This window comes from Schistocerca serialis, chromosome 10 (assembly GCF_023864345.2).
Source record: "Schistocerca serialis cubense isolate TAMUIC-IGC-003099 chromosome 10, iqSchSeri2.2, whole genome shotgun sequence".
Lineage (NCBI taxonomy): Eukaryota > Metazoa > Arthropoda > Insecta > Orthoptera > Acrididae > Schistocerca > Schistocerca serialis.
The window spans coordinates 220,347,629-220,373,646 of record NC_064647.1 but is presented as its reverse complement, the minus strand read 5'-3'; the positions used below and the strand labels follow the sequence as shown (position 1 = coordinate 220,373,646).

Below are 26,018 nucleotides of genomic sequence, written 5' to 3'. Positions count from 1 at the left end.
TGTTTTACTTTCTGACATGTTCCATACCCACAAAATCATCTCATTTTTTGGGACTATGGAACGAAAACTGAATCTAATGTAATCCAGAGTTTTATTAAAATTTGCTTAAAAAAAAAAAAAGGTGATGTCCACTGTTGTGGACACTGTGAATGCAAGAACTCCCACGTCTTTGTCTGTTAATTACTTCTTTTTGTATGGAAACACTCAAAGCAGTTTGGACATAGAGATTCCTTACATTTAGTGCAAACGTACTTAGATTTTCTTCTGCACAATTGATCATAACATCTGCAATTTTTGTCTCCAAAAGTTTCGGCCAACGATTCCCTTGATGAAATCTCTCCTCATCTGCTGCTTCACAAACTGGTCTCTCTTGCTGGGATCGTGGAGTAGAAACAGGTCTTCCTTTCCTTCCTGGTGACCGTTTGTGTTCTCCCAGGTTTATGAGGGGTCGTGCCACCAGCAACTTGAAACCAAGGAGACAGATGTTATTTCTTGTCTGCCCTTATAGCAACCAAGTCTTCACAATAGCCACATCAATAAAATGAAAGAAGACACATAGATACCACTGCCTGTTTCGTCAACAATGTGGATATAATGCTACACACTGGTCCGTGATGTCTACACATCCCATATGACAATTGTAACATGTGACACTGGATGGTTGAGGTACACTGATGGTCTTGATCTCCTTCTTGTTCCAGCACTGAACTTGTGATATGGGCTGTGCACCAGCATAGGTCAAACCATTTTGTAATGGTTGTGCCCTCTTTACACACGACAGATGCACATTCCCCACGTATGTCGTTTCTCATGTCTCTGTCTGAAATAAGCACTGACTGAACACCTTGCAGCCAGTTTACTTGGCGTGTCCCAGTGCCCCAAATGCCATTTTTATTTTTTTAAGATCCTGGAGTAGTGGCACACTTGTAAACAACTTCTCAAACAATAAAACGAATGCAATAAGGCTGAAAGTCGCGTGGCCTGTCACGTGACTCTCGCTCCGTCTACTGCTCGAGTTTCATCTGCCTCCTGCACTCAGTCTGCCCGTGGCGTCTGTTTTAAGTAGTAGACGTTTTGTCTGTGCGTCGGAAAATGTTGAGTGTACAGAAAGAACAGCGTGTTAACATCAAATTTTGTTTCAAACTAGGAAAATCTGCAAGTGAAACGTTTGTAATGTTACAACAAGTGTACGGCGATGATTGTTTATCGCGAACACAAGTGTTTGAGTGGTTTAAACGATTTAAAGATGGCCGCGAAGACACCAGTGATGACACTCGCACTGGCAGACCATTGTCAGCAAAAACTGATGCAAACATTGAAAAAATCGGTAAACTTGTTGGACAAGACAAGAAGTCAACTCCTGTTAACTCAGACACTGCTCTGATTGTTAAACGGCGATCTTGTCGAACAAGTTTACCGATTTTTTTCAATGTTTGCATCAGTTTTTGCTGACAATGGTCTGCCAGTGCGAGTGTCATCACTGGTGTCTTCGCGGCCATCTTTAAATCGTTTAAACCACTCAAACACTTGTGTTCGCGATAAACAATCATCGCCGTACACTTGTTGTAACATTACAAACGTTTCACTTGCAGATTTTCCTAGTTTGAAACAAAATTTGATGTTAACATGCTGTTCTTTCTGTACACTCAACATTTTCCGACGCACAGACAAAACGTCAACTACTTAAAACAGACGCCACGGGCAGACTGAGTGCAGGAGGCAGATGAAACTCGAGCAGTAGGCGGAGCGAGAGTCACGTGACAGGCCACGCGACTTTCAGCCTTATTGCATTCGTTTTATTGTTTCACCAGTACTAGTCCGGTTTTTTTCTAGCCACACCTCGTATTTCAAAACAGTGGACATAACCAGAAGAACTAGCTCTCTCCCAGACTTCCAGTCCCCATTACTTTGGTTTTTTAGCAACATACTGTTAGATATTGTTGTGACCCTTTAAAGGTATGATCTGCTCATCAATACACTGATGCTCCTCAGCTTCTGCGGCATGAAGAAAGTTGTTTTTGCAGACACACCAGAAATGGACAGATTATGTACAGACAATCTGTGTTGCTTAGATCCAGTGCACTATTATCCATAAAAGGAAGAAAACACTGTATGTTATCGTATCGATTGACTGGTAAAGAGTAGGCTACTAAATCCTCAATCCTTCATCTGATGACCTGCACGATCGGGTTCGAGGGTACTTGATATCGTTGTCATATGTTCACACCTAGAAATATATTCAGTTCAGGAACTGTCAGTCAGAGATATAATTTGCCATTCTGAAGAGCATTCAGATTAGTTTGTAACACAATGTGTTCCAACATTTCATCGGAAATTATTTCTGTGAATTAATCAATGGGACTCTTGCCAGTTACATTTATGTTTTTATGTCTGTAAGTTGTGGTAGCAGTACAGAATTACTGTCGATTTGCTGCCACTTGTAGTTTGGCAGCTATGTTCTTTTACTGGTTGGGAACTTGTAGCATCACACGGAATTTCACTCTTGCTATTCTCAGAATCGAACCATTGTCATTGGAGCTGGAACTTGTTTCCATGATTACGTTTCTTGATGACTGTGGTTCCCTGAATTCATCATCAGTTTTGCTTACCAGTGTGCACCCTGAATCAGATGGCAACTCTTCGATTACTTCCTGAAATTCAAAATTGTGGGACTAATTATAGGATTTTGTGTGCTGTAAATTATAAGGTGTATGCTGAACTAAGAAACTATACTAAAAACTGTAAAATAAGAAGCAAACTAAATGTTTCAGTGTGCTCTTGTAAGACAGCTCATGACTAATGCCATTATTGCATGATGTCCACTGCAGTGGACAGATACTTTCTGCTTCTAGTAACTGTAAAAATATGTTTTGACAATCTTTCATTTTTAAAAAGTGGTGCAGTATCCATCTAGGTTCATTAAGAATTTCTTACTCTGCACCTTGAAGTCCCACAGAAGTGTTTCGCTGAAACAGTACACGCTGGTGCACGGCCACACTCGCAAGACGCCATCTTGATCACATGTGATGTTTGTACACAAACAGACACTCTAATAATTCTGTTACTGCCCTACAGATAGCAGCACCAGGTGGAGAGTGCCCACTAGAGTCTACTGCTTGCATTGGAGACTTAAAAACATGGTCACATTGAAGGTAAAAGTGACCAATAACAGCTGTCCACTACAGTGGACACCATGCACCACAGGGCTAGCGACAGATGCTGCATCACATTGTATTTTACTGTTAAAATTCTGAGAGTGTACTTTCCTGGAAGAATCAACCAATATATTGCTTCCTCCTAAGTATATCTTATGAAGTGACCATGAAGATAAAATTAGAGATATTCGAGCTCACATAAACTCAGTTTACAATGGAGGAGGAGCTAGACGGCAAACTACATTTCCTCGATGTGCTTGTGTTTAGAAACGAAAATGGTAGTTTGGGCCACTCAGTGTACCGCAAACCCACGCACACGGACCGTTATTTGCACCGGGATTCGAACCACCACCCACAACAGAAGCGGGGTGTTATCAAGATGTTAGCGGACAGAGCTAGAAATATTCGTGAACCTGAGTTGCTCGACGCTGAGATGGAACATCTCCACAATGCACTAACGAAGAATGGATATTCGTCCGCCGAAATAAAACGTGCGTTGAGGCAGCCACGCAGAAATCATACTGACGTACAGGCTACTGCAAAATCTAAGGTTTTCCTGCCGTTTGTTAAAAATGTAACGGAAAGAATAGGGAGGATCTTGATGAAGTGGAATATTACCGTAATTTACAAGCCCACCAGGAAGATACAGGAATACCTTAGGCCTGCCAAGGACGCTTGCAAACCATTGGAAAAATCTGGAGTGTATAGGATCCCATGCAGCTGTGGTGATGTTTATGTGGGTACCACCAAAAGAACTGTTTCTAAACGTTTGGAAGAGCACAAGGGAAATTGTAGAAGAGGAGAAACGGAACGATCAGCTGTTGCGGAGCATGCTTTCCAGCCAGGGAACCACAATATTCGTTTCGAGGAGACGCAAGTACTAGCGGCCACGAGCGGATACTATGAAAGGCTCTACAGGGAGGCAATCGAAATCGCTAAACACCCAAATAATTTCAACCGAAAGGAGGAGGGCGTCAAATTAAATGGCATATGGATGCCGGTGTTAAAGAAGATGTGTACCACTCGTCCACTACTGGGTGATGGCAACGGCGATCGACGGCGACGGACAGCGGCCAATTGCACTGACGTTTTCAAAACATGTGACGTCACGCCGCGGCGCGGGGGCGCGCGGACACGGAATTTAGCGGCAGTCAGTAGCGAGCCAGTGTGTGTGTTGGACCTTCCATCAAGCTACGGACCCCCTTGAAGATGTCTCCCGCAGTCGGAGACAAAACGTTGGGAATCAACACAGAGTTCATCAACCGACCACGGCATAACAGCCCGGATAATTATAATGGACATGATATTTCCGGCCGTGAAAGTTTACATTTTAGTATCGTAGCATGAATGTTTGTTCACAGTTTCCATGTAGACTGTTCATAAATTTCTGGCTTACTCTTCTGTTTTCTGCTTTGAACATTATGGTATCTTACCCGTACATTAACATGATTGAAGACTTTTTACCTAATCGCTAAATGCTCAAGCAATACATCTCAAATTTTTATTCGTGTAATCTTTAGAAGTGGCATTCCGTATGACTTTTCTTTATCTGTAATGATCTATAAATTTAAGTGTGCTTCCTTTGGAGTTGACAGACATTATTGCACATAAATCACCTTACAGCATAACATAAACACACTACACAATCTCACACACATGGGCCCCAGCTGCCTATTGCCTATTAAAAAGTGCGAAGATTTCCATCGAAGGCAGGAAGGAAAGCACTTTACCCATGGCCTCCTTTTTCAGAAAATTATGCAAGCACCGATGTGCATGCCTAGTTGTGCTGTTGGAATTCCTTGTGTATGTACAAAATTGTACACAAAAAGGCATCTTATGGACATATCTTCAATGTCTTCAAGCAGTATTAATAATTTTAATAATAATAGGGTCAGCTTGCCACAAAAATATAAAGATATCATTCAGGAATGAATACAGAGCAAAGACTGAGGAATATGTTTTATATAAATCTTCTTGTTTGTGGGCAGGGCAACCCCGAGCTGTGGACTGTATGCTGTGTTGTTAGCTGATTGCTCCACACGTACACTTCTTTCACAACTATCATTGAAGCTGGGTTGCTGCTCAGAAACTCTTGCATATTGGTACAAAACAATTTCCACAGAATGATTAATAAAAAGATTTTCTTCCCACTTGTTGGCCTTTGTCATCACTTGGCAAACTTGTGAAAGTCATTATTCTGTCTTTTTATTTGGGGCTAATACATTGGGGGGAGGGAAAAAAAGGCAGTTGCAACTGAACCATTACTTGTTTGTTTTTCAGCTTGTCTGTATCGTAGCTTTCTTCTTAAGTGTGATCAGCTTTAAACACGTGCATCATCAATGGACCTGTGTGGCTCAAACTTTAGTTTCCTACCGCGGATTATTTCACTTCATTAATCCCATCCATGTTAACAGTTGTTCATTGTCATCTGACAGGCTATGATGATTACATGCTAACTAAATGAATTGTTGTGTTGCTCAGGGCAGCATCAGTGTTCAGAATGCATTCAACAAAATTACTGTATTGATGATGGTATAAATGTGTTACAGTGTGTATATGTCACAGGACTACTGGGAAATCTGAGAATTTTTTCATCTGTGAAAAACCCAGGAATTTTTTAGAATTCTGGGAATTTGTCATTGTTTTTGTTTTCGTTTAATTGTTTGTAATTCTGACTGTTAAAAACTAATACTTAACAAAGAATTTTACTGTATCGTGCTTCTACAGATTAATACTGCAACAGTAAAACATAAACGAGAGGGGAAAAGAACTTTAGTTGCACAGGAAATGTCGTTTACAACAATAATATACAGTGCACACACAAGTGTCTACCAACAGCAAAAATTGTCAAAGGCTTTAGGATGAAGACTGTGCAATACTTCATAACAACAAACTGCTTCTGATGAGCGTGATGTCATAACAGTCTGCACTAGGTTCGTTTGAGCTGTTGCCAGCGAGCTCACGCGCATGTGCAGTTGATTCGTGTTATGAGCAGTGCCTTATCCCACTTCTGGCTACTTGAAGTGTGGCTATTAACTCTATCAGCAGTAGCAACAAGCATCCAGATGCTACCCACTACAATTTTTATGGCACGCCCAGGCTGCCGGAGTTTTTGTTTACAGCTCTCACGTCAAATAGAAACAAAACTGGTTTCTGTAGCTGGGAGCTATCAAGCAAAATTAAAATGCATTCACATAATTACAGAAGACTAAAATATGTTGTTAGTCTCTGTTTTCTGATTTTATTTTATTTCCTCATTTTTTTGTAGTCTAGCATTAATCGCCTTGCAGTACCGTGGCATATTTTTGACGATTTGCTAAGATGAATTACATTACATGTGAGAATGTGCTTTGAATTTCTTAAATCACAGTGTGTTTGACTCTCGTTTAAAGCTTAACACTTTGAGGGCCAGCCACTTAGAAGAATTTTGAGCCCGGAAGACCAGATATTTATGTTATTATTTAAAATTTTACTGGCACTTTTGTGTGATGCAGCTTAAAGTGTAACACATGCAAAAAAGACTATTATTACATATGAAAGCTTAGCCTTCCTTGTACCTACACTATTTATATTAATTAAAACCATTAACTTTTCCTATTGCAATCTTGATTTCAGTGCTTTGGAAATTAATATGCTGTGTTTGTTTGAATTCAAATATATACTTTCATAATACGAATCTACGCACTGTATTGTAACATGAGAATATGCAGCATACATATTGCTGCATGTCAAATATTTTTCCAAAATGTATCCCTTCCCTCCCCCTTCCCTTTGCTAGAGTCTGTTTCCTAAAGTGCCGTGAAGTTCTTCACTGGTGTATAAAACCTTAACCATCTGAAGACTCGATAAGTTTTAGAGTTCTGAGGGAAAGTATACAGTCACTTACCACGGAAAAAGTGTATTTTTAAGCGGGAAATACTGGGAGTATTTTTTCCTTGTCTGCCTATACTCCCTGTGTTAACACCAATTGAATAAGAGTGAAAACTCAGAATAAGACTTGGCTTAATAAATCTAAATAAAATATAACTGCTTGCTGTGTACACTTTTACTTAGAGAACAACCTATGTAGATATTATGTATACTTGTGCTGCAGTTTCCCTATTACCAAGTTGAAAAGAACACAATCTACATCATGCATTCTGCGGAACACACTAAAACTACAAACTGCCTAAAGAAGCATGGTCCAACATTAATACAGAATGCCCAAAAGGGCAAAAGACTCGCATAAAATTTAAAATAAATGGTACATGTGTACCATGTCAATAGCTGTACTTAGCTCAAACGTCAGAAGTGTGCTTCCTCACTCCAGCCAATGTTCGGTGGGCCGTGGGCTCTCAGGTAAACCTGAGCACGCTTCTGACTTTTGAGCTAAGTACAGCTATTGTCATGGTACACATGTACCGTTTATTTTACATTTTATGCGAGTCTTTTGCCCTTTTGGGCATTCTGTATTAATGTTGGACCATGCTTCTTTAGGCAGTTTGTAGTTTTAGTGTGTTGCGAAGAAGGTGTGGTTAACTGTGCCGAAACCTAGGTCAACATCTGGTTTCTATTTGTAATCGAGGCGGAGTCTTTATAATCATTAAATTATTCACGATTGCTGATGCGCTGCAATGTTAAAAGTTCTCAATCTACATCAGGTTGTAGGATTTGTATAGATACCTTAATATTATTTGCATGGAGAATGAGAGACAAAGTTACTATTGGAGAATTAGATACAAAATTAATGTTGGAATTCCCACACAAAATTAACTTGGTGCTTGCTTACGGGCTGAGTAATTGCACTAGGGTAAAACTTTTCTCTGAAAGTATCATTGAGTATTCATTCTTAAACTGGTGACCAAAATGTAAGTTTTTTGTCCATAATACTTTGTCTAGGCAAAAATTTAGAATTGTTCTTTGTTGTGAAATAGCTTGTTAAAATACTTGTTACCATTGTATTGTTTTGAAAGTTTTCCTTAGCAGTGCTTTACAGACAACGAGATGGTACGCAGACAGTTTGCTGAGAAAGCAAACCAGGTTGGACCTTGGATTGAGAGGCAACTTGATGCTGTGACAGCTATTGGAATGGGTCTACAGGTAGTGTATACATTTGTTTTTGGTTTCACCATCCTGTTCTTCTTTGTGACTAGTTTCAGATTTGTTTATAATAAAATTCCATTCCAGGACATGTAGTAAAGAATACAGAAGGGTGTAATACAGCAAATGAGCTCCTTTGCGTAATTGGTATTTGTTTCTGTAAAATCTGTGAAACATTCCTTGAACGAAGATAGTTTCCAAACTACATTTTAATCCCCCTCCCTCTCTTCTGCCCCCCCCCCCCCCCCCTCTTTCAGCTTTCTGATTGGTTTAAAGTGAAGTGTCATGACTTCCTCTCCTGTGCCTACATGTTCATCTCACTTACGCTCCATATCTTGTTCTACAGATTTCAGTCTCTTCCCTCTTTTACAATTTTTGCCCATGTACAACTCCCTCTAGTGCCATGGAGAGTGGGTCCTGTTGTCTTAACACATGCCCTGTCATTGTTTCCCTCATGTTCCTGCTCTCGCCGATTCTGCAGAGTATTTTCTCATTTGTCATCAGTTTATCTGATTTTCAACATCCACTTATGGGACCACATCTCAAACACTTCAGTTCTCTTCTTTTCCAACTTGGTCACAGTCCATGTTTCAATGCTATGCTCCAAACTTGCATACTCAGAAATTACCTTCTCAAATTAAGGCATGTGTTTGGTATGAGCATACTTCTTTTGGTAGTGAACAGTGCCACTGTGAGTTTCCCAATGCAGTAATGCATGCAAATGAGAAAGTCACTAACAGTAAAATAAATGCAGAAACCAGAAACACGTTCAACACACTGTCCTTGTACATTGCCAAGCCAGTACCAGTTAGAGAACAATGATCCATGAACAGAGTGAAGTCGGCTAGTGCATGAAACATGCACTAGCTGACCTATAGTGCCTACCTGTTTTTCTGAGGATTTAAAATCGCTTTGAACTGTTGAATGTTCTCAGTACTAATGACACTTTTTTGATTATTGTTGAAGTATGTGTTTATTATTGGTAAGTGTGGATAGCAAGTGGTTTTGGGAGTACCATTATAACTTCATTTCAACGTACAGTAAGCTCTGAGTTAATGTGGTCTTGGATATCCAGAAAACACGGTAATCCAAAATACAACAATGGAAAATCCAGGGTGGAATGTAACAATATGAGAAGGAAAGTTGCTACTCACCATATAGCGGAGATGCTGAGCTGTGATAGGCACAATAAAAAGATTCACACAGTCATAGCTTGCGGCCATTAAGGCCTTTGTCAGCAGTAGACACACACACACACACACACACACACACACACACACACACACACACACACAGCCGCGCATGCGCGCGCTCACACACACACACACACACACACACACACACACACACACACACATGCCCATGCACACACACACACACACACACACACACACAAACGCAACTTGTACATGTTTGTTGGAAACTGCTATTTACTGTATTCGGAAAATGTTCTACATGTCACATGTGAAAGCTCGCTGAAATACTTCCACATTATTCACCATAAACGTATTACAAAATTATCTTTAAAACATATCTTTAATACATACTGTATTTGGTATTTGTTTTCAGCCCGCTTTTGAGCAACAATTGTCCAGTTTATTCCTCTTTCTGCTTTTCATTATCTTTTTTTCTGATGATGGTTCTCATTTTATGGAGAGACAAAACATTGGTATAGTAAACAAATTTTGTCTTGCATACTCTGATAACAAGTCATTCCTTTTCAATGCTCGCCGAGCTTGTTAACAGTTCCTCAGTCACTTCATTGTAGCTGTTTTGCACTACTGAACACAACTTCGTCAGTATATCTCCATCATTTAGCTACTCAGATACCAGTTCTTAGGTATCAGTATGTACCTATTCGTGGTGCTTTCATGAATTATGCCTTCACAACAAGAAATTTGAATTCTACATGAAAATATTTTTTTATAATTAAAATAGAATACCTTAGGCTCCATCTTTTCCTCCCCCCCCCCCCCCCCCCCCCCTCCCCCTAAAATCACCAAACAATGCACAGATAATATGCAAGGCAGATAACCCACACCTAGATATTTGGGAGCTTTGCTGTATTTGCTATTATGTTTGTTATTCTGAAGGGATACAAAGTTTTGATGCAAATCTCTGTTTGTCCAGGGCTCACTGGAAGACCAGCTGCACAGGCTGAAGGAGTATGAACAGGGCGTGTACGCATACAAGCCACACATTGAGGAGCTGGAGAAGATCCACCAGGCTGTGCAGGAGGGTATGATCTTCGAGAATCGCTACACGCAGTACACGATGGAGACGCTGCGTGTCGGCTGGGAGCAGCTGCTCACCTCCATCAACCGCAACATCAATGAGGTGGAGAACCAGATCCTCACCAGGGACTCCAAGGGCATCACCCAGGTAACTGCAATCTCTAAGGCGGTGGCTGACACTCTTGTTGAGTGCCAGAACCCTTGACCCTACGGTACTCAAAATTAGAAGTAGTCCAGAAGACTACAATGCAATATCATTGACATCAATTTGTTGGAGAACCTTAGAGTATTTTTTGAGCTCAAACATAATGCAGGATCTCTTACAGAATGGCCACCTCTGTGCCAGCCAGCATGGATTTACAAAATTATCGTACGGAACCCGACACACACTTCTGCCACATGACAACCTATAAACCGTTAGTAGAGTTAATGGGATGGATGAAGTATTTCATACTTTTGAAAACTGTTTGATTCAATACCACACCAGTGACTTATTAACAAAACTGCAAATGTACAGGGTATCGGACATAATTTGTGACCGGATTGAGAATTTGTTTGTAGGGAGGAGGTGTTATGTTACTTTGGATGGGTAGTCATCAATGTAACTATAAGTAACTTCCGACATGCCCCAGGGAAGTCTAATGAGACCATTGCTGTTCATGTTGTATATTCATGACCTGGCAGACAGAAAAAATGTGGCTAAAGAAATTGAGAGATTGGTGAAATTTTTTTGATAACTTTGATTTAAATGCTCAGAAATGTAAAGTGGCTCCCTTCTCAGATTGCAACAAATCACAGTTTGAATTGATCAACTCTTAGAATTACCAAGGGTGTAACAATTTGTGGTATACGGAATTGAACAGTCACATAGCTCAGTCGTAGTTACAGCAGGCAGCAGACTTCGGTTCATTGGCACAATACTGAGAAAATAAAATCTATCTACAGAAGAGATTGTTTTGTGGAACACACTTAACACTTATCCTAGAATATTTCTCAGGTGTCTGAGACCCATACCAAGCAGGCTCAAATGACAGGTGAATCCCAATATGATGGCTATTGTTTGAGTTCCACATTACACCCTCTGTATTGTTCAATGTGCATGACTGCTCATGTTCGGCAGTCAACAGTTGGGGTACTTTCAGTTAGGTAAGCTCATCCACCACTGCAAGATCGTACCACATCAGATGGGAAAAATCGGTTTTTAATTGTCTTGAGGGCAAAAATCACATAAAAAGCAAAATGGCATCAGTTTTTAATTGTAAAGATGCCAGAAACCACATAAAAAGCAAGGCAACATTGGTTTCTGTCATGATACTGGCACAAGACCTGTTCAGTAAGCTGTCCACAGTTTTCTGCCACAAGTTGAAATCAAGAAACAGCGTGTTTCACAATGGGTCAGAGAGTCTTGGGGCTTGCCTTCTGAATGTGTTGCAGAATGCAAGCCTTCAATTCAGCTACATTCATAATTAGAGCACTGAACGCAGCATGTTTTGGATAACTCCACAGCCAGAAGTCACACAGATTAAGGACAGGTGATGTGGACAGTCAGGCTGTAGGGAAATGCCAGATCTTAATTCTAGCATTTCTGAAATACCTCAACAGCAGCTGCTTCACTAGCTGTGTAATGTGTGGAGAAATGCATCTTGCATCAAAATTACCATACCTGTACATCCATGCCATTCAAGGATTGGAATGACACTGGTGCGCTAAAGACTCTCATAGCTTCACCAGTGACATTACAGGTAACAAGACCCGCAGGACTCATCTCCTCGGAAAAAAATAAGCCCTATGGTAAATGATGGCAACAACCCACACCACACAGTCATCTTTGCAGACTGAAGTGGTACCAGTTGATGTGCATGTGGATTTTCCATTGCCCATCTTCTGCAATTTTGAACATTGACATGTCCTTGGAGATGGAAATGCTCTTATCTGTCCACAGAATGTTCCATAGCCATTCATTGTCCACTTCCACGTGAGCAATAAATTCCATAACAATAATCTGTCTTGCTGGCGGATCAGCAGGAAACAAATTCTGGACATGAGGGATGTTGTAGGGATAGCAATGCAGGATGTTTCATAGGATTTTATGCACTGTGCTTGAAGGCATGTCCAACATTAGGACAATTCTCTGTGCACTTGTCTTTTCAAACTTAGTAAGCATTTTCTCCAGACTCTTAGCAGACATTGGACGATTGCCTTTTCTCATACCCCTGAGTGTCCAGAACTTCAGCAGGCTACTGGCGCACAGTCACCTTCCTTGTAAAACGCGTTTACCAGCAGTGCGTGATCATTCATGGAGTCAGTCATGTTTTGCTTGCTTTGGATGCAAACTGAGGAACAGCTGTGTGTCACACATCTGTTGATGTACATATTCTGATGCTTAGAGTGCCAGCTATTGGTCTTCACTCCCCACCCACACAATTTCCCACCGTGACATTTTGTCCTGCATCAATAATATGCTGTTTGAATTTTAAGTCATTCTGAACAGAGCTTTTCTTTCTACAGCATATTGAAACTAGAACATAAATTACAGACATCTAGTGTACAAAGAAGGGCAGCACAAATGGACAAAGGTTTTTCTGACCTGTGAAGGCCTTGGAAATGCTGAAAAAGATGAATGGCAGATGCCTGAAGATAAATGTCAATTATCCTGTGAAAGCCTGTTTACAGAGTCTCAGCTGATGAGTGTAGGAATGTCTTAGAACCCCCTTATGTATTGCTCCAATAGGATTCATGAAAACCCAGTTAGACTAACTATAGCACGCACAGGGGCATTTAAGCAGTCATTCTTTATGATCTTGATACATGAATCGAAAAAGATGAAATTGCAAAATGGGAATTGGCCTCTGCTATGTTCTTGACAGTCATTTGCTGTGTATGGGCATAAATGTAAGAGGTTTCATATGAGTAGCCTGTCTAAACTAAATTGTATGGGAGTTCTGAGTTCTTCATGTTTTTAGGTTAGGGTCTCAGATGGGTCTGGTTCTTTCCCCCTTTCTGACTAGAAGGTTAGCTGAAGATTGAGACAAATAAAAGGAGTAATTATTAAGTGCCTCAAAGAAATGACGAAGAATAATGTGACTTCGTAACCACTTGGGACTGAAAACTGATTTAATATTTTTGGAAATGTTAGTAAACATTCTAAGTTTTAGGAACATACGAGGGTTGTAACAAAGTAAGGTTCCCAATGAACTACAACCTCGAGGGAACGTCTTAGGCTAAATCCGACAACAGTGCCATGCGCTGTGGTTCCCCCGCTCCTGAGCCCCCCTGTCCTCAATTCGCGAAGTCTCTCAGTGTTGGCTGGCAGCTGTCGGAGATGGAAGCGTTGATCGCCGCTCCTGCCAAGTGCGAGATTAGAGCAGTAATCCGGTTTCTCCCTGCAAGGAAGTTACCATCCATGGTAGTTCATCGGCAACTGACTGAGGTTTATGGTGAAGAGTGTATGTCCGTTCAGCTTGTCCACAAATGGTGCAGGGCTTTTGCTGAGGGTCGCACGGAAGTTCACGATGAAGAATGGAGTAGAAGACCCGACAATGCTCGACCCCATGTCGCTCGTCAAACGCAGAGCTTTTGAAGAAATTTGAGTGGACCGTTATGCCTTATCCCTCGTACAGCCCGGAGCTAGCTCCCAGTGACTATCACCTCTTCCCCAAGCTAAGGGAACACTTACGTGACAAACGCTCCAAGAGCGACGATGAATTCTGAGCAGAGGTCACACGCTTCTTCATTGGGTTGACGGGAGACTTCTTTGACTTACGAATACAAAAGCTGGAGCACCATCTTCAAAATTATGTCATTAAAATGGATACTATGTTGAAAAAATAGACAAAAGTGTAAGCTATTCAACCATGTACAAATTAAAAACAGTAAACAATGTTTTCTACTTGTAAAAAAAAAAAAAAAAAAAAGAGAGAGAAGGGAACCATACTTTTGATACAACCCTCGCACAAAACAGTAATTTTCGTGACGTGTCCTTCTGTAGCATTTGTCACTTACTACACTTGGACAAGTACACTGCAACATAAAACAAAAGGCAAGTAAGTTTACAATAAAATAAAATAGTTCTCAGTGTAAAGAAAATTATAAGAGTTACTAACTCACTGTATACATAGTGAACTGAAAATAAGCAAGTTGCTGGGTAGTAACACAGATGTGACAATATTGATAGATGTCGGTGGAAACCACCACAATAGTTACGGTAGTTCACTTGGCTGAATAAGGAAATGACAGTGCGCACCAAAGCATAACTATCCTCTACCAATCAGGCATTGTCAACTTGCCCAACAATAAGAGCAGTTTGATTCGTTATCTGGCGGAGTCCATAAATATAGCATCATTATCTAGGGAAGATCAGAATATAGCATCAGCTGATTCCATTACAAGGTTTTTTTTTTTTAAAAAAAAAAAAAAAAAAAAAAAAAAAAGGGAGGAAAGATAAATCACGTTAGACCATTTTTGGGTTTGGGAATGAGGAAATGTTGGACTTTGAGAGTGACCAAAAATTTCTTGTTTTTAACTAGATTTGGATGAAAATGCTCAATTGCAAAAAAATCCTCTGAGAAAATTATTTGATGACTGTTTCAGAGGATGAAGTGCCATTGAAATTGTTTTAGAAAAATGTATTAAATGGTCCTCATTGCAGAAACATTAAAGTGTCCTCATTTAGAAGAAAAATATCTCTCTTGCGCTTAAAATATCACTTGAGAAGCTGTGATGACATGTGACCTAACTGGCTGTCCTCATTTGAATGGCTCTTTTTCTGTCATTGGCAACAGGAGCAACTCAATGAGTTCCGCAGCAGCTTCAACCACTTCGACAAGAACCGCACTGGGCGCCTGACACCAGAGGAGTTCAAGTCTTGCTTGGTCAGCCTCGGCTACAGCATTGGCAAGGACAGACAGGTATGTGTATGCACAATTTCCAGCATTGACAGCTCACATACAATGCCATTACTCCTATCTTTCTTGTGTGCACAAATGTGAAGTATTTTTTATAAGCAACATCACAAACATACTAGATATAAAAACCAAATGCATTATGGAAACAAATGGAAAAATTTAATTAATTCTGTATGTTGCAAAAAATTTTAGTACTATGTAATAATTTGCATCACCTGTGCTCAAAATGCAGCTGATTTTATACATACAACAATGGAAAATCCAGGACGGATTGCGTGCGCGCGCACACTTTCAGTCTCTGGCTGCTGAGGCCACACGTCAATGTGACCTCAGTAGCCAGGTCTGTGGTCGTGTGTGTGTGTGTGTGTGTGTGTGTGTGTGTGTGTGTGTGTGTGTGTGTGTGTGTGTGTGTGTGTGTGTTGCCATTGCATTAGTTTATGTGGTACTATAACTGCCACTGTTACAGTTCTCTCTATTCTGACCAGTTTGTGGGGAAACCATTAGCAAGTTATGGTACAGGGTGATTCCGAAAGAAAGAACAGATTTCAGTTGGTTATTACAGACAAACTATGAAAGATTAGAAACATATTGAGGATGTCCGTGGATAGAGGATGGTTCAGAGTTGTATGTTCATGCAGATACTATATCATACACTCAACATGAGCACCATGCATCACTCAAGAAACATAGAAAAGGTAGGCCATTTCATTCCACACACAAATCAACATGTCCCTGTTTATTGTATTGACATCTACAACAGTTTGATTTCTCAGATCTTGAAAAGTAGCTACCATAGGTGGGACAAAGGCTCTGTACTTTATATACCCCCTCAGAAAAAAATTGTAAATTGTAAGTTGTGAGGTCTGGTGACCTGAGAGGCCAAAAACAATGGACAAGATCTTGCTGTCCACTTCTTCCAAACCAACATTTCAGCTTTATCTTGATAGCACCATCTCACACTTCAGGGTGAAAGTGAGATGGAGTGCTGTCATGCATTAAAATGAAATCATGGAAATCTTCGTGAAATTGAGAAAACAACCACTTTTGCAGCGTGTCCAGTTTTGACATTCTTGTCCCAGTTTCCTCCACAAAAAAGAAAGGTCCATAAACTGTGTGAATAGAAACGGTGCAAAAAACATTCAGTTTATGGTGAGTCTCTTCCATGTTCAATGGTGACACCAATATTTTGTGACCCTCAAATTTTTAAATTATGGTGGTTTACTTTACCAGAAAGAAAGAACACTGATTTGTCTGAAAAGATGAGTTGTTTGGAAGAAGTGCTCTGTGCTATGTTCTGAAGAATGGAAATACAAAAGTCATACGTCCTCTTATGGTCACAGGGATGCATGTGCTGCAGTAACTGCAACTTGTAAGGGTTCTTATTCAGGTGTTGTTTCAAAACATGTCCTACCATAGTTTGAGGAATTTTAAGTTCGTGGTGTATCCATCTTGTGGACTTCTGAGGGCTATGTGTGAATGCATCTCAGATACGCTCAACATTTTCATCAGGCATGCGTAGATGACCAGTGCTCTTCCCTTGGCATGTGCAACCAACTTGCAAGAATTTTGTGTGTCAGTCGTAAATCTACTTGTTCAGAGACGGCTTCTTGCTGAATTGGTGGCAGAGGGCACATCGCACTCGACCCCTGTTCACTAGTCTGGGTACTCTGACATTGGCCTCTATAAATATTCTTTACTGTCATTTCTTGTTAACAATACCAATCTGAAGTAGCAAAGTGGTATGGCAATAGTGAGCTGATTAGGCAGGTGTGGCCAAGTCTATTGTCTGATTGGTGGTTGGTATAGTACCTTTCCTGTAAATGACTATCTGTTAATTACTTCATTATTCTTATCCAGGTGTACTTAAGGGCTAGAAAGTGGTCTCTCTCTCTCTCTCTCTCTCTCTCTTTCTCTCTCTCATTTGCAATTCTTAAATGGGCTGTTTGAGAATTACTGGTCAACGTTAAACTTGGTGATGGTTTTGCTGATTTTTATTTTGAAAATCAGTGCCATAGGTTCATCATGCCAGAAATCTGGTTTAGCTTGTGTTTCCACTTCTCTCTCATTCTGTGACATTACGTCATAAGTAAAAACTAGGGCATTAGCTGTTATGATGTACAGGAGTGGTGATGGGCACCATCTATGTTGGACTCCAGTTCTTATTTCAGTCTTATCTGCTGTTATGGACTGGTAACAATATTTGATCTTATAATTATCATGTCACTGTAATGATTTTCTGATGCAGTTTCTTAAGACGATAACATCCTTGATGTGCAGGAGGACCTGAGAATTTAAATTTTTTCCCAGGACTTCCCATAAAGCGTTATTGTGACATGTTACAGTGATGTATTCTCTTTACATGATATTTCAACAACTTTCCTGATTGTCATCTCAGACAGCAAATGCAGGTATCTAATTGACAAGTAAGACTTAAGCCACATTCTTCTTCCTCTAGTGAAGGTTCAACAGCTTTTCTTATTCTGATTTCGAAGATTAGAAAATTGATGAATCAGACTGTGGAATCACTTATGCCTATGTACTTCACTTATTTCTTCGTATCGCCCTAAGTAGTTGAGTGATTTCTCCTTGTTTCTCATTGCCAGATGTAAATTTTCTTTGTACACTCTGTCAAGTATAAACATTCTCTGCCATTACGAACAAGAGCTTTGGTTACGTTTACAATGAAGTCATCTTATCTGGGATCCAGTTGGTTTTTCAGTTTATATGTTGGTGTTCCCATTTCCTACCATGGGAGTCTATATCTGCAACACCAGAATTGTGTAGTCGACCCATCCAAAGAGTGTAATTCCCTTTACAGTTAAACAAAATATCAAAGTATCTTTGAAACTTCCACATTCCAACTGGCTTGTTAAAGTTGTGGAAGATTGGCAGTGTCATGAAGTAAATCATGATGTGAAATGTGATGACAGACAGAGCTGTGATAGACATAGCTTGCCCAATGGGGATACAGTAACTGCTAAAATTTAGCACATTCTGAGGGAACAGTGGCAAATGAAAAAGTGTTGATCTAAATATCCTGATGAAATAGCAGCTACTACATGAACGTAAAACTACCATCATAGATTACTAATTTTGCTATGTAAATGAGACCATAAGCAGGCTCTTTATATCCACATGTGAGAGGTAAAGAAGTGTAAATACACTGTCTGCAGTTAAGAGGAAATTGCAGAAAGTGAACTTAAGCCATTTTCCCTGGCAACTATGGATATAATGTATGCGATCACTCATTTCATATTTTCTTTTCAACTCAGACATTGCATTTGTCATTTGGAGTATGATGTGAATATTTCTGTTTTTCGTTGTGCACCTCAGTAATAGGAACTAGAAGTTCTCCAACTTTGAGAGACAAACCAGAAATGTTTGCTGATACTGAAACTAACTTTATTTCACTCTTGCCAGCGATAATTGAAATTTGTGGTAATTTTCACTTGAAGGCCTCTTCTGTCGGAAGGGATAATATAGTTTTATTGTCTATATTTTCTTTTAATCTAAAGAAAACTTGTGCAGTTAAGTTGCATACTTTGTTCGTAGGTTGCTATTAATAGGTGAAATGTGTACTTCCGTTTTTTCAGTGTTGTTTTGTACGTTGATTGCATAAGACTAAGTAAAGTGGCTCAACTTTCTCTTTCTTCCTCTCTCCAGTTGTGTTGAATGTATATAACTATGTAAAAATGTGTTCTTGAATTCTAGGGTGACATAGACTTCCAGCGTATCCTGGCTGTGGTGGATCCAAACAACACTGGATACGTTCACTTTGATGCTTTCTTGGACTTCATGACACGCGAAACCACAGACACCGATACTGCAGAGCAGGTCATTGACTCATTCCGCATCCTTGCGGGTGACAAGGTCAGTTTCTCTCTTCCAGTTTCATATGCAATATTATTGTTATCATCAGAGGTGTAGTTCAGCAATTAAGTGCATGTTTCATTACATATTGTTTTGTGCAGAATAAGATACAAATCTTTCTCAAAGAAAGAAGGTTACCAAAAAAATTGGCCACACTGTATGAGGAAACAGACTGTGATACACTGGCACTTCGCCAGAAGATGGAAATGAGTAGTCTTTCCTTAAAAAAAAAAAAAAAAAAAAAAAACACACACACACACACACACACACACACACACACACACACACACACACTCTCTCTCTCTCTCTCTCTCTCTCTCTTTTCCTTATGTATAAACTTTTATTTTTTTGTTGCACAACCAAAGTGGGTTATTCAAGTGCTTCTTTGTATCCCAGTCAAGACAAATAAATTTATAATCAAATTTCACTAAATACATGCAAAGTATTAGCAGATTGGATTAAAGCAGTCCCATTTAATTGAAAATGATTAAATGAATGGTATTTTTCTCTAAATATCTTATTTTAAACAGTGGTATGGAAATCCAGTTTCTTAACAAAGGTGCGTGTTTCATAACACCACTTAGCTTTAAGTACATCAGTAATGTGCTAACGCTATTATATTATTATTACATTTCAGTTCCTTTCTCATCTATTTCCAAAAAATACATTAGTGAAACTGGCAGAAATTTCCTTTTCTTCAACAATATCAATTTGCCACATTGGCTGGTAATATTTTGCTGAAACCATACTTTTATTTTATATTTTTCATTACTATGTAGTTTCGGCTGTGCAGCCATTCTCGGGTGTCTGCAGAACAGATATATTACACTGTAGGAATACTGCAGGCAGCTTTGAGTTTTCTTGAAATGATTTTATTATACCATTACTAGTTTTTGGGCCTGAGCCCATCGTCGGATGGTAGTGTTGACTTCTTACAGCTGTTCAGATCATGGCCCAGCATGGATTGTAGAAGAAAATCAAACTTCTGTCTTACAATGCGTAAAGGAGAGCTTTTTAGGAAGACACAAATGTGAAACTTGCAAAAACTCAATGGACTCTCTTAAAATGGGCTCAGACCCAAAAATGGTAATGGTACAATAAAATCATTTCAACAAAACTGGTGGCTGGTTGCAGTATCTCCTTCAGTGTAATCTACTAAAACAGCAGCAGTGTTCTCCAACCAAAATTAATAAAATAATATGTATATATGATATATCATGTTAAAATACAAACATGAATCAACCACTGGTTGTTTAGTTGACTGAATAGATGGAGCACTTACAGAGTATAAACCATTAAACACACGTACTCGGATTATTCTTTATCATAGAACCACACACTTCGATTACAGTCAGCGATGAGTCTGTGTCACATATCTTTGAAACAGAGCATGGTTGACCAACCACAAGTAAACAAACATTGCTTGATTTATGCTTTGTATTTTAATTTTGTTATGTCTGATACATATTGCAGACAACTCAGAGTGGCTATAGAGCTGAAACTACATAATACTGAACAATATGAAGTGTGGTTTAATCCTGACATTAATACACAAAGTGGCAAATTGATATCATTCCAGAATTTATCACGGTTGTGGACCTCATTGCAAATGAGATACTGAAATTTTCGTTAATGAAATATGTGATTTTACTGAACTGAATCTTAAAATTATACAGTGTTGAAATAATGAGTTTGATTGATGTTTTATAGTTTTTTAATCAGTTAGAACATCGGAGAAAGATTTTGACACGTCCGTCCCATTTCAGCCTTACATCCTGCCCGACGAGCTGCGGCGGGAGCTGCCCCCGGACCAGGCAGAGTACTGCATCCACCGCATGCCTCCCTACAAGGGCCCCAATGCCGTGCCCGGCGCACTCGACTACATGTCGTTTTCGACCGCACTGTACGGCGAGTCGGACCTCTAGGAGCCGTGCCCTCTCTACAGTTTCTCCCCACCCCTCGGATGTACGGGCCGACGAGGCCGAACTGGCTGACACCGACACCGACGAGCGGTCTTGTGGATGGACGCTGTCTCGCTGCTGCTTAGATTTTCTCGGGTGCTGTGTAGCCCTGTGCCTGCCGTGTGCCTGATACCGGCATGTGCCGCGCTATGGAGTTCCGTACTTGAAGTTACACTCATTTCTCGCCCCCCCTCTTTGTGTACTACTACTACTACACACACAGGATGGCAGAATTGCTTTCGGTGCTGATAAGAAAAAGGGTGCTATATGGGAGCTTCGCTAGTTTGCCGTTTGCAGTTGCTCTATGTGCCACTGCAAAATGTGATTTTCGGAGATTATTTTCTCCTCAGATAAGACGTGTAACAACAGATGGCTTGTAAAACTTGAAATTATGCACCTAAGAGTTGACACCTGCACATCCCATATTTCTGCTCTGTGCTGAGGGATATCTAGCCCTTGCAATTCTATTGCAGGCAATGTTGCTTTTACATTTGATAAAAAATACCAACGTCTGTAAGATCTAGTTCTGCTCCTGTTCATTTGTAAATAGATGCTTTGCCCACAAAAAATGCACAATATTTGAAAGAATGAGTGACGTTCTGTGAAAGCGGAAAAGTGGTGCTTGGGGGGGGGTGCGGGGGGATTTTCCTTATGCCGCATTGTCGGAATTTCACCTGTCGATAGCACAGTGCTTAGAAATCCCCATCCTTGTGAACTGCTTTAGCTGACATCTGTGAAGACCTCAGCAGCAAACTGTGGGGCAGTGTGAAAGTGAAATTTCTACAGCGAACACTGGATGGCCCGTGCAGCCGATTTATAATTTTTTTTGTAATGTGTAATGCTAAAAGTAAATGAGCTCAGCTTTCAGAAGAGAAAGGGAAGAATCGCGTGTGGCCGCAGCACTAACAAAAAAAGACGACATGTTTCTATTTGGCTACATTTTTGTGAAATTTACTTTGTCTTCCCTCAGTGAGATGCAATCTTTTGTGAAATATCTATAATATATAGTTTCAAAGTAGAGCTTATTTTTGAAATTGTGTGGCAAAAGAAACAGATATATATTTAGGTAACTTTATTGTGGTTATACTATTCTGCAGTTTACAATAAGACTTTATTGTTTTTGAATTTCTTCTCTAGAATTGGCAGTGCAAGTGAACACACGAAATTACATTCTTGAGATTTGTGTAATAATACATCAATATGACAGATACTTTGTCTGTCCAGTTTGTATTTGGGCTGTAGCATACAGATGATTATTTTGGAGTTTGGGTTCTCCAGTTTTTTCTTTCAATAAGCACTATTTATTTGTTAATGTTTAATTTGTTATAAGTTCCTTCTTATAAAACTATCATTTTTTTCCTTGTTTTCACTGCTACTGAATGATGAAGCTCATTTGAATTCAGTACAGAAAATGTTCTGAGCAGTGCCCAGTCAGTGGGCAGAATGCCTCTGTGTGTATATAGTGTGTATTCCTAAAAATTTTATGCACAAAAATCTCTGAAATACTGTCTCCTATTAATAGAGTGGAGAATTTTAAACTATTTTAAGCCATGCAATTGTGAAGGGCGCTTGCTGCCTTTTGTAAATAACGATATTTCAGAATCTGGTCACAAAAAGCGTCTCTTGTAATTGCTTCGATAATACCTATCTGTATTCGCTGTTGTTGATTGAGATGCATACTTTTTGTCATCCGAACAGTGACTGAAATCAAGTGTTGTACTATTGTGGTACTGCTCAGAGGTTTGTTAGTACAATGCAAGCTAGAGATTCTATTAAACATATCAGACTGATGTAATTCTGAAACTGGGACGGCCCTTCACACAATTAAGTTTTGTATTCATTTACTGTCGGGGCCCTTTTGACAAATATTCTGTGGCAAAGTTTATGTTAATGCCTCTAAACTAAGTGGAAAAGATCATTTTATTTATAAGATTGCTCTAAAAATATATGAAAGATTTATTTTATATTTATTTCTTCTTTCATTTGAACAGTAATATTTTTCAGAAGGGTCCGGGCTCAAACAAACTTTACCATCACCAAAACTGCGTGCTAAAACAGCCTTCCACGGCATGATATTTTATATATTTATATTTATTTATTTTTTTTTCCTTCCGTAAGGAACAACGAACGGCCATTGAGAGCAAGTTTGCGACTGCAATGGCAACGAATCGAAAGGATAACCATGGTTATTGTATAAATTTTGAACTCATTGACAACTGTCATATATGTACCTTTCACAACAAAAATATGTACATATACAAATGGAAATAAAGCAAGAAATGATTTTCAACAGTTAGCCTCATTAAGTTTACACACACCTGGTTGTTACTGTATGCTTGGAGTTTAAAGGACAGTTTAGTTTGGAGCTATGCTTTGTTCATATATAGCAGTACCTTGATTTTGTGAGGTAATGTGTACTGTTCCTTTCCCATCATTTTGATTATTATGACTGAACAGGGAACATGTGACAACTGTTGTATGCTTGGAGCTATAGAGGAAGTTTTCTAGTGTACTCTGTATCACCAGATGCCAAAGCTCCGCAACTAGTTAGGTCACCTTCATCTAATCATCAAGAGGACCAGTTATTTTTAATAAGTTTGCACTGCCATCATTGACATTTTCTTCACCACTGCCCCTAACGTGTGTCGCACTACTTTGTAAAATGTGTCAACTCAGCTTCATCAGGTGTATGACATGAAAGGATACTTGATAAACTGTGCTTGGCTCCCACTCGTTCATTTTTAAATGAATGTCAAACTGTCCCTCTTCCTCCAACTCTGGTGTCATATACTAAAACTGCATACAGGAAGCAGTACCTGTACATTTACTGGCAATCATTCATGCGGATTGTTCATAAGAATACTGTTATGAAGATCTTCATTTAAAGTCAATAAAGGGCTTGGGAGATATTCCCATTCTACATTTTTGTGGAAATTTGGTAAAAGCCTCTGAATAAATTTAAGTCCAGTGGTGGATAGGACACTGTAAAAGAACAGAGGAAACTTTGCTATTGAGGAAATAAGTGTCAGTGTATAGCACAAATACTGAAGACTTGACCACAAACTACACTGGGACTGCATCCGAGTGTGACACACAGAGGGGAGCAGCAGCATTGTGTGTAGTGACATTCTTCTTGGTGCTATAAAATTAGTCATGTTCAACTTAAAAACATTTAATTCGTACATCACTCATCTATGATTATTTTGTTTCTGTTACTATTTTATTCAGTGTGTGTGTCTAGTAACAGTAACTGCTGAACTACTTGTAAACAGATTATACTGTATTTATATAAAAGCTATATTTTAAAATAAAAGCTCTTTAAATTAACATGTATCTTACATTTCAGAAGCTGGAGACAAGACATTTTATGTTTTGGTTTGGCATTGTGTATACCAGTGTTTAAAAGTAAAGGATAAACACCAGTGAGAGCATAGGAGGGGGGACCCAAAAAAACTGGAATTTCTTTCTAGAAAGCATATACTTTATTGTTTTCAAATACAACCTTAATCCCCTTCGAAGTACTCTCCATTAGCATTAATACACTTGTCCAAATGTTCATTCTAGTGTTCGAAGCACCTTTTAAATTCGTCCTCTTTGATACCTGCTAGCACTTTCATGACATTGTGTTTTATGTCTTCCACATCCGTAAAACGATTCCCTCTCAAGTCTCTTTTCATCCTCGGGAATAGGAAGAAGTCCGAGGGTGCTAAATCCAGCGAATAGGGTGTGTGGGTCAAGGTAGTTGTCTTCGTTGAGGCCAAAAACTGGCACATTGAGAGCCGTGTGCGCGGGAGCGTTGTCGTGATGCAGGAACCACATGCCAGAATCCCACAAAACCGGACGTTTTTGCGACAAACTTCTGTGAAGCCATTTCGTAACCTCCAAATAGAATTGTTGGTTTACTGTCTGGTTTTCAGGGACAAATTCAGAGTGTACGATCCCTTTGATGTCAAAAAGCAGATCAACATCGTTTTCACATTGGATTTAACTTGTCGAGCTTTTTTTGGTCTAGGTGAACCAGGTGACTTCCATTGTGATGACTGTTGTTTACTTCCTGGATCGTACCCATAACACCGTGACTCATCACCTGTACTGATTATGTTGAAAAAATGTGGATCACCTTCGAACACGTCCTTCATTTCGAGACAGGCTTGAACGCGACGATCCCTGTGATCTCCGGTAAGAAGCTTTGGCACGAATTTTGCTGCCATTCTTCGCATCCCCAAATCGATGGTCAAGATGCGCTGAATTGAGCTCCAGGACAACCTGGACAAGTTCTCGAGTTAGTCAGTTGTCCTGTGTCGATCTTCACTGATGAGATCACGGATTTTGCCTGTGTTGTCTTTGCTTCGAGCAGTTGAAGGTCAACCGGAACGAGGCTGATCTTCAACCACCATTTCTCCCTTTTTAAACTAAGAAAACCATTCGTACACTTGCGTTTTACTAAGAGCATGGTCTTTGTAGGCTGTTTGAATCATTGCAACCATTTCTGCTGCGTTCTTGCCGAGCAAGAAACAAAACTTCACTGCCACACATTGTTAGTAAAACTAGCCATTTCCTTGTGTCACATCTGCACTGTACGCACACTCGAAGAACTGCCAGAGAAACCACACTTCTCACTGTTGGGTTACACCGTGTGGTAGAATGACTCAGCAGAGCTCCTACTACAACCGTCTGGCGGTGCAACCTGCTACTACAAGTACACGATGTGCAGCATTAAGATTCCAGTTACTTTTGGGTCCCCCCTCGTATGTCCAGATGAAAGGGAGACAAAGACTAGAACAATGTGTTAACTTCTGTGTGCAGCTGTCGGCA

At 39.8% G+C, this 26,018-nt stretch overlaps 1 protein-coding gene across 2 annotated transcripts in view; it reads left to right on the top strand.

Annotated features, from left to right (window-relative positions):
* The window catches only part of LOC126424740 (alpha-actinin, sarcomeric), a 517,273-nt gene extending 493,780 nt beyond the window's left edge, over positions 1–23,493 (top strand). For both annotated transcript variants that reach the window (XM_050087459.1, XM_050087458.1), the window contains exons 13-17: positions 8,131–8,234; positions 10,365–10,616; positions 15,250–15,375; positions 19,084–19,242; positions 21,009–23,493. In XM_050087459.1, the coding sequence (XP_049943416.1) occupies positions 8,131–8,234; positions 10,365–10,616; positions 15,250–15,375; positions 19,084–19,242; positions 21,009–21,167 (800 nt within the window). In that variant the 3' untranslated portion in view covers positions 21,168–23,493. The remainder of the gene's footprint in view (positions 1–8,130; positions 8,235–10,364; positions 10,617–15,249; positions 15,376–19,083; positions 19,243–21,008) is intronic.
* Positions 23,494–26,018: the final 2,525 nt, after the last annotated feature.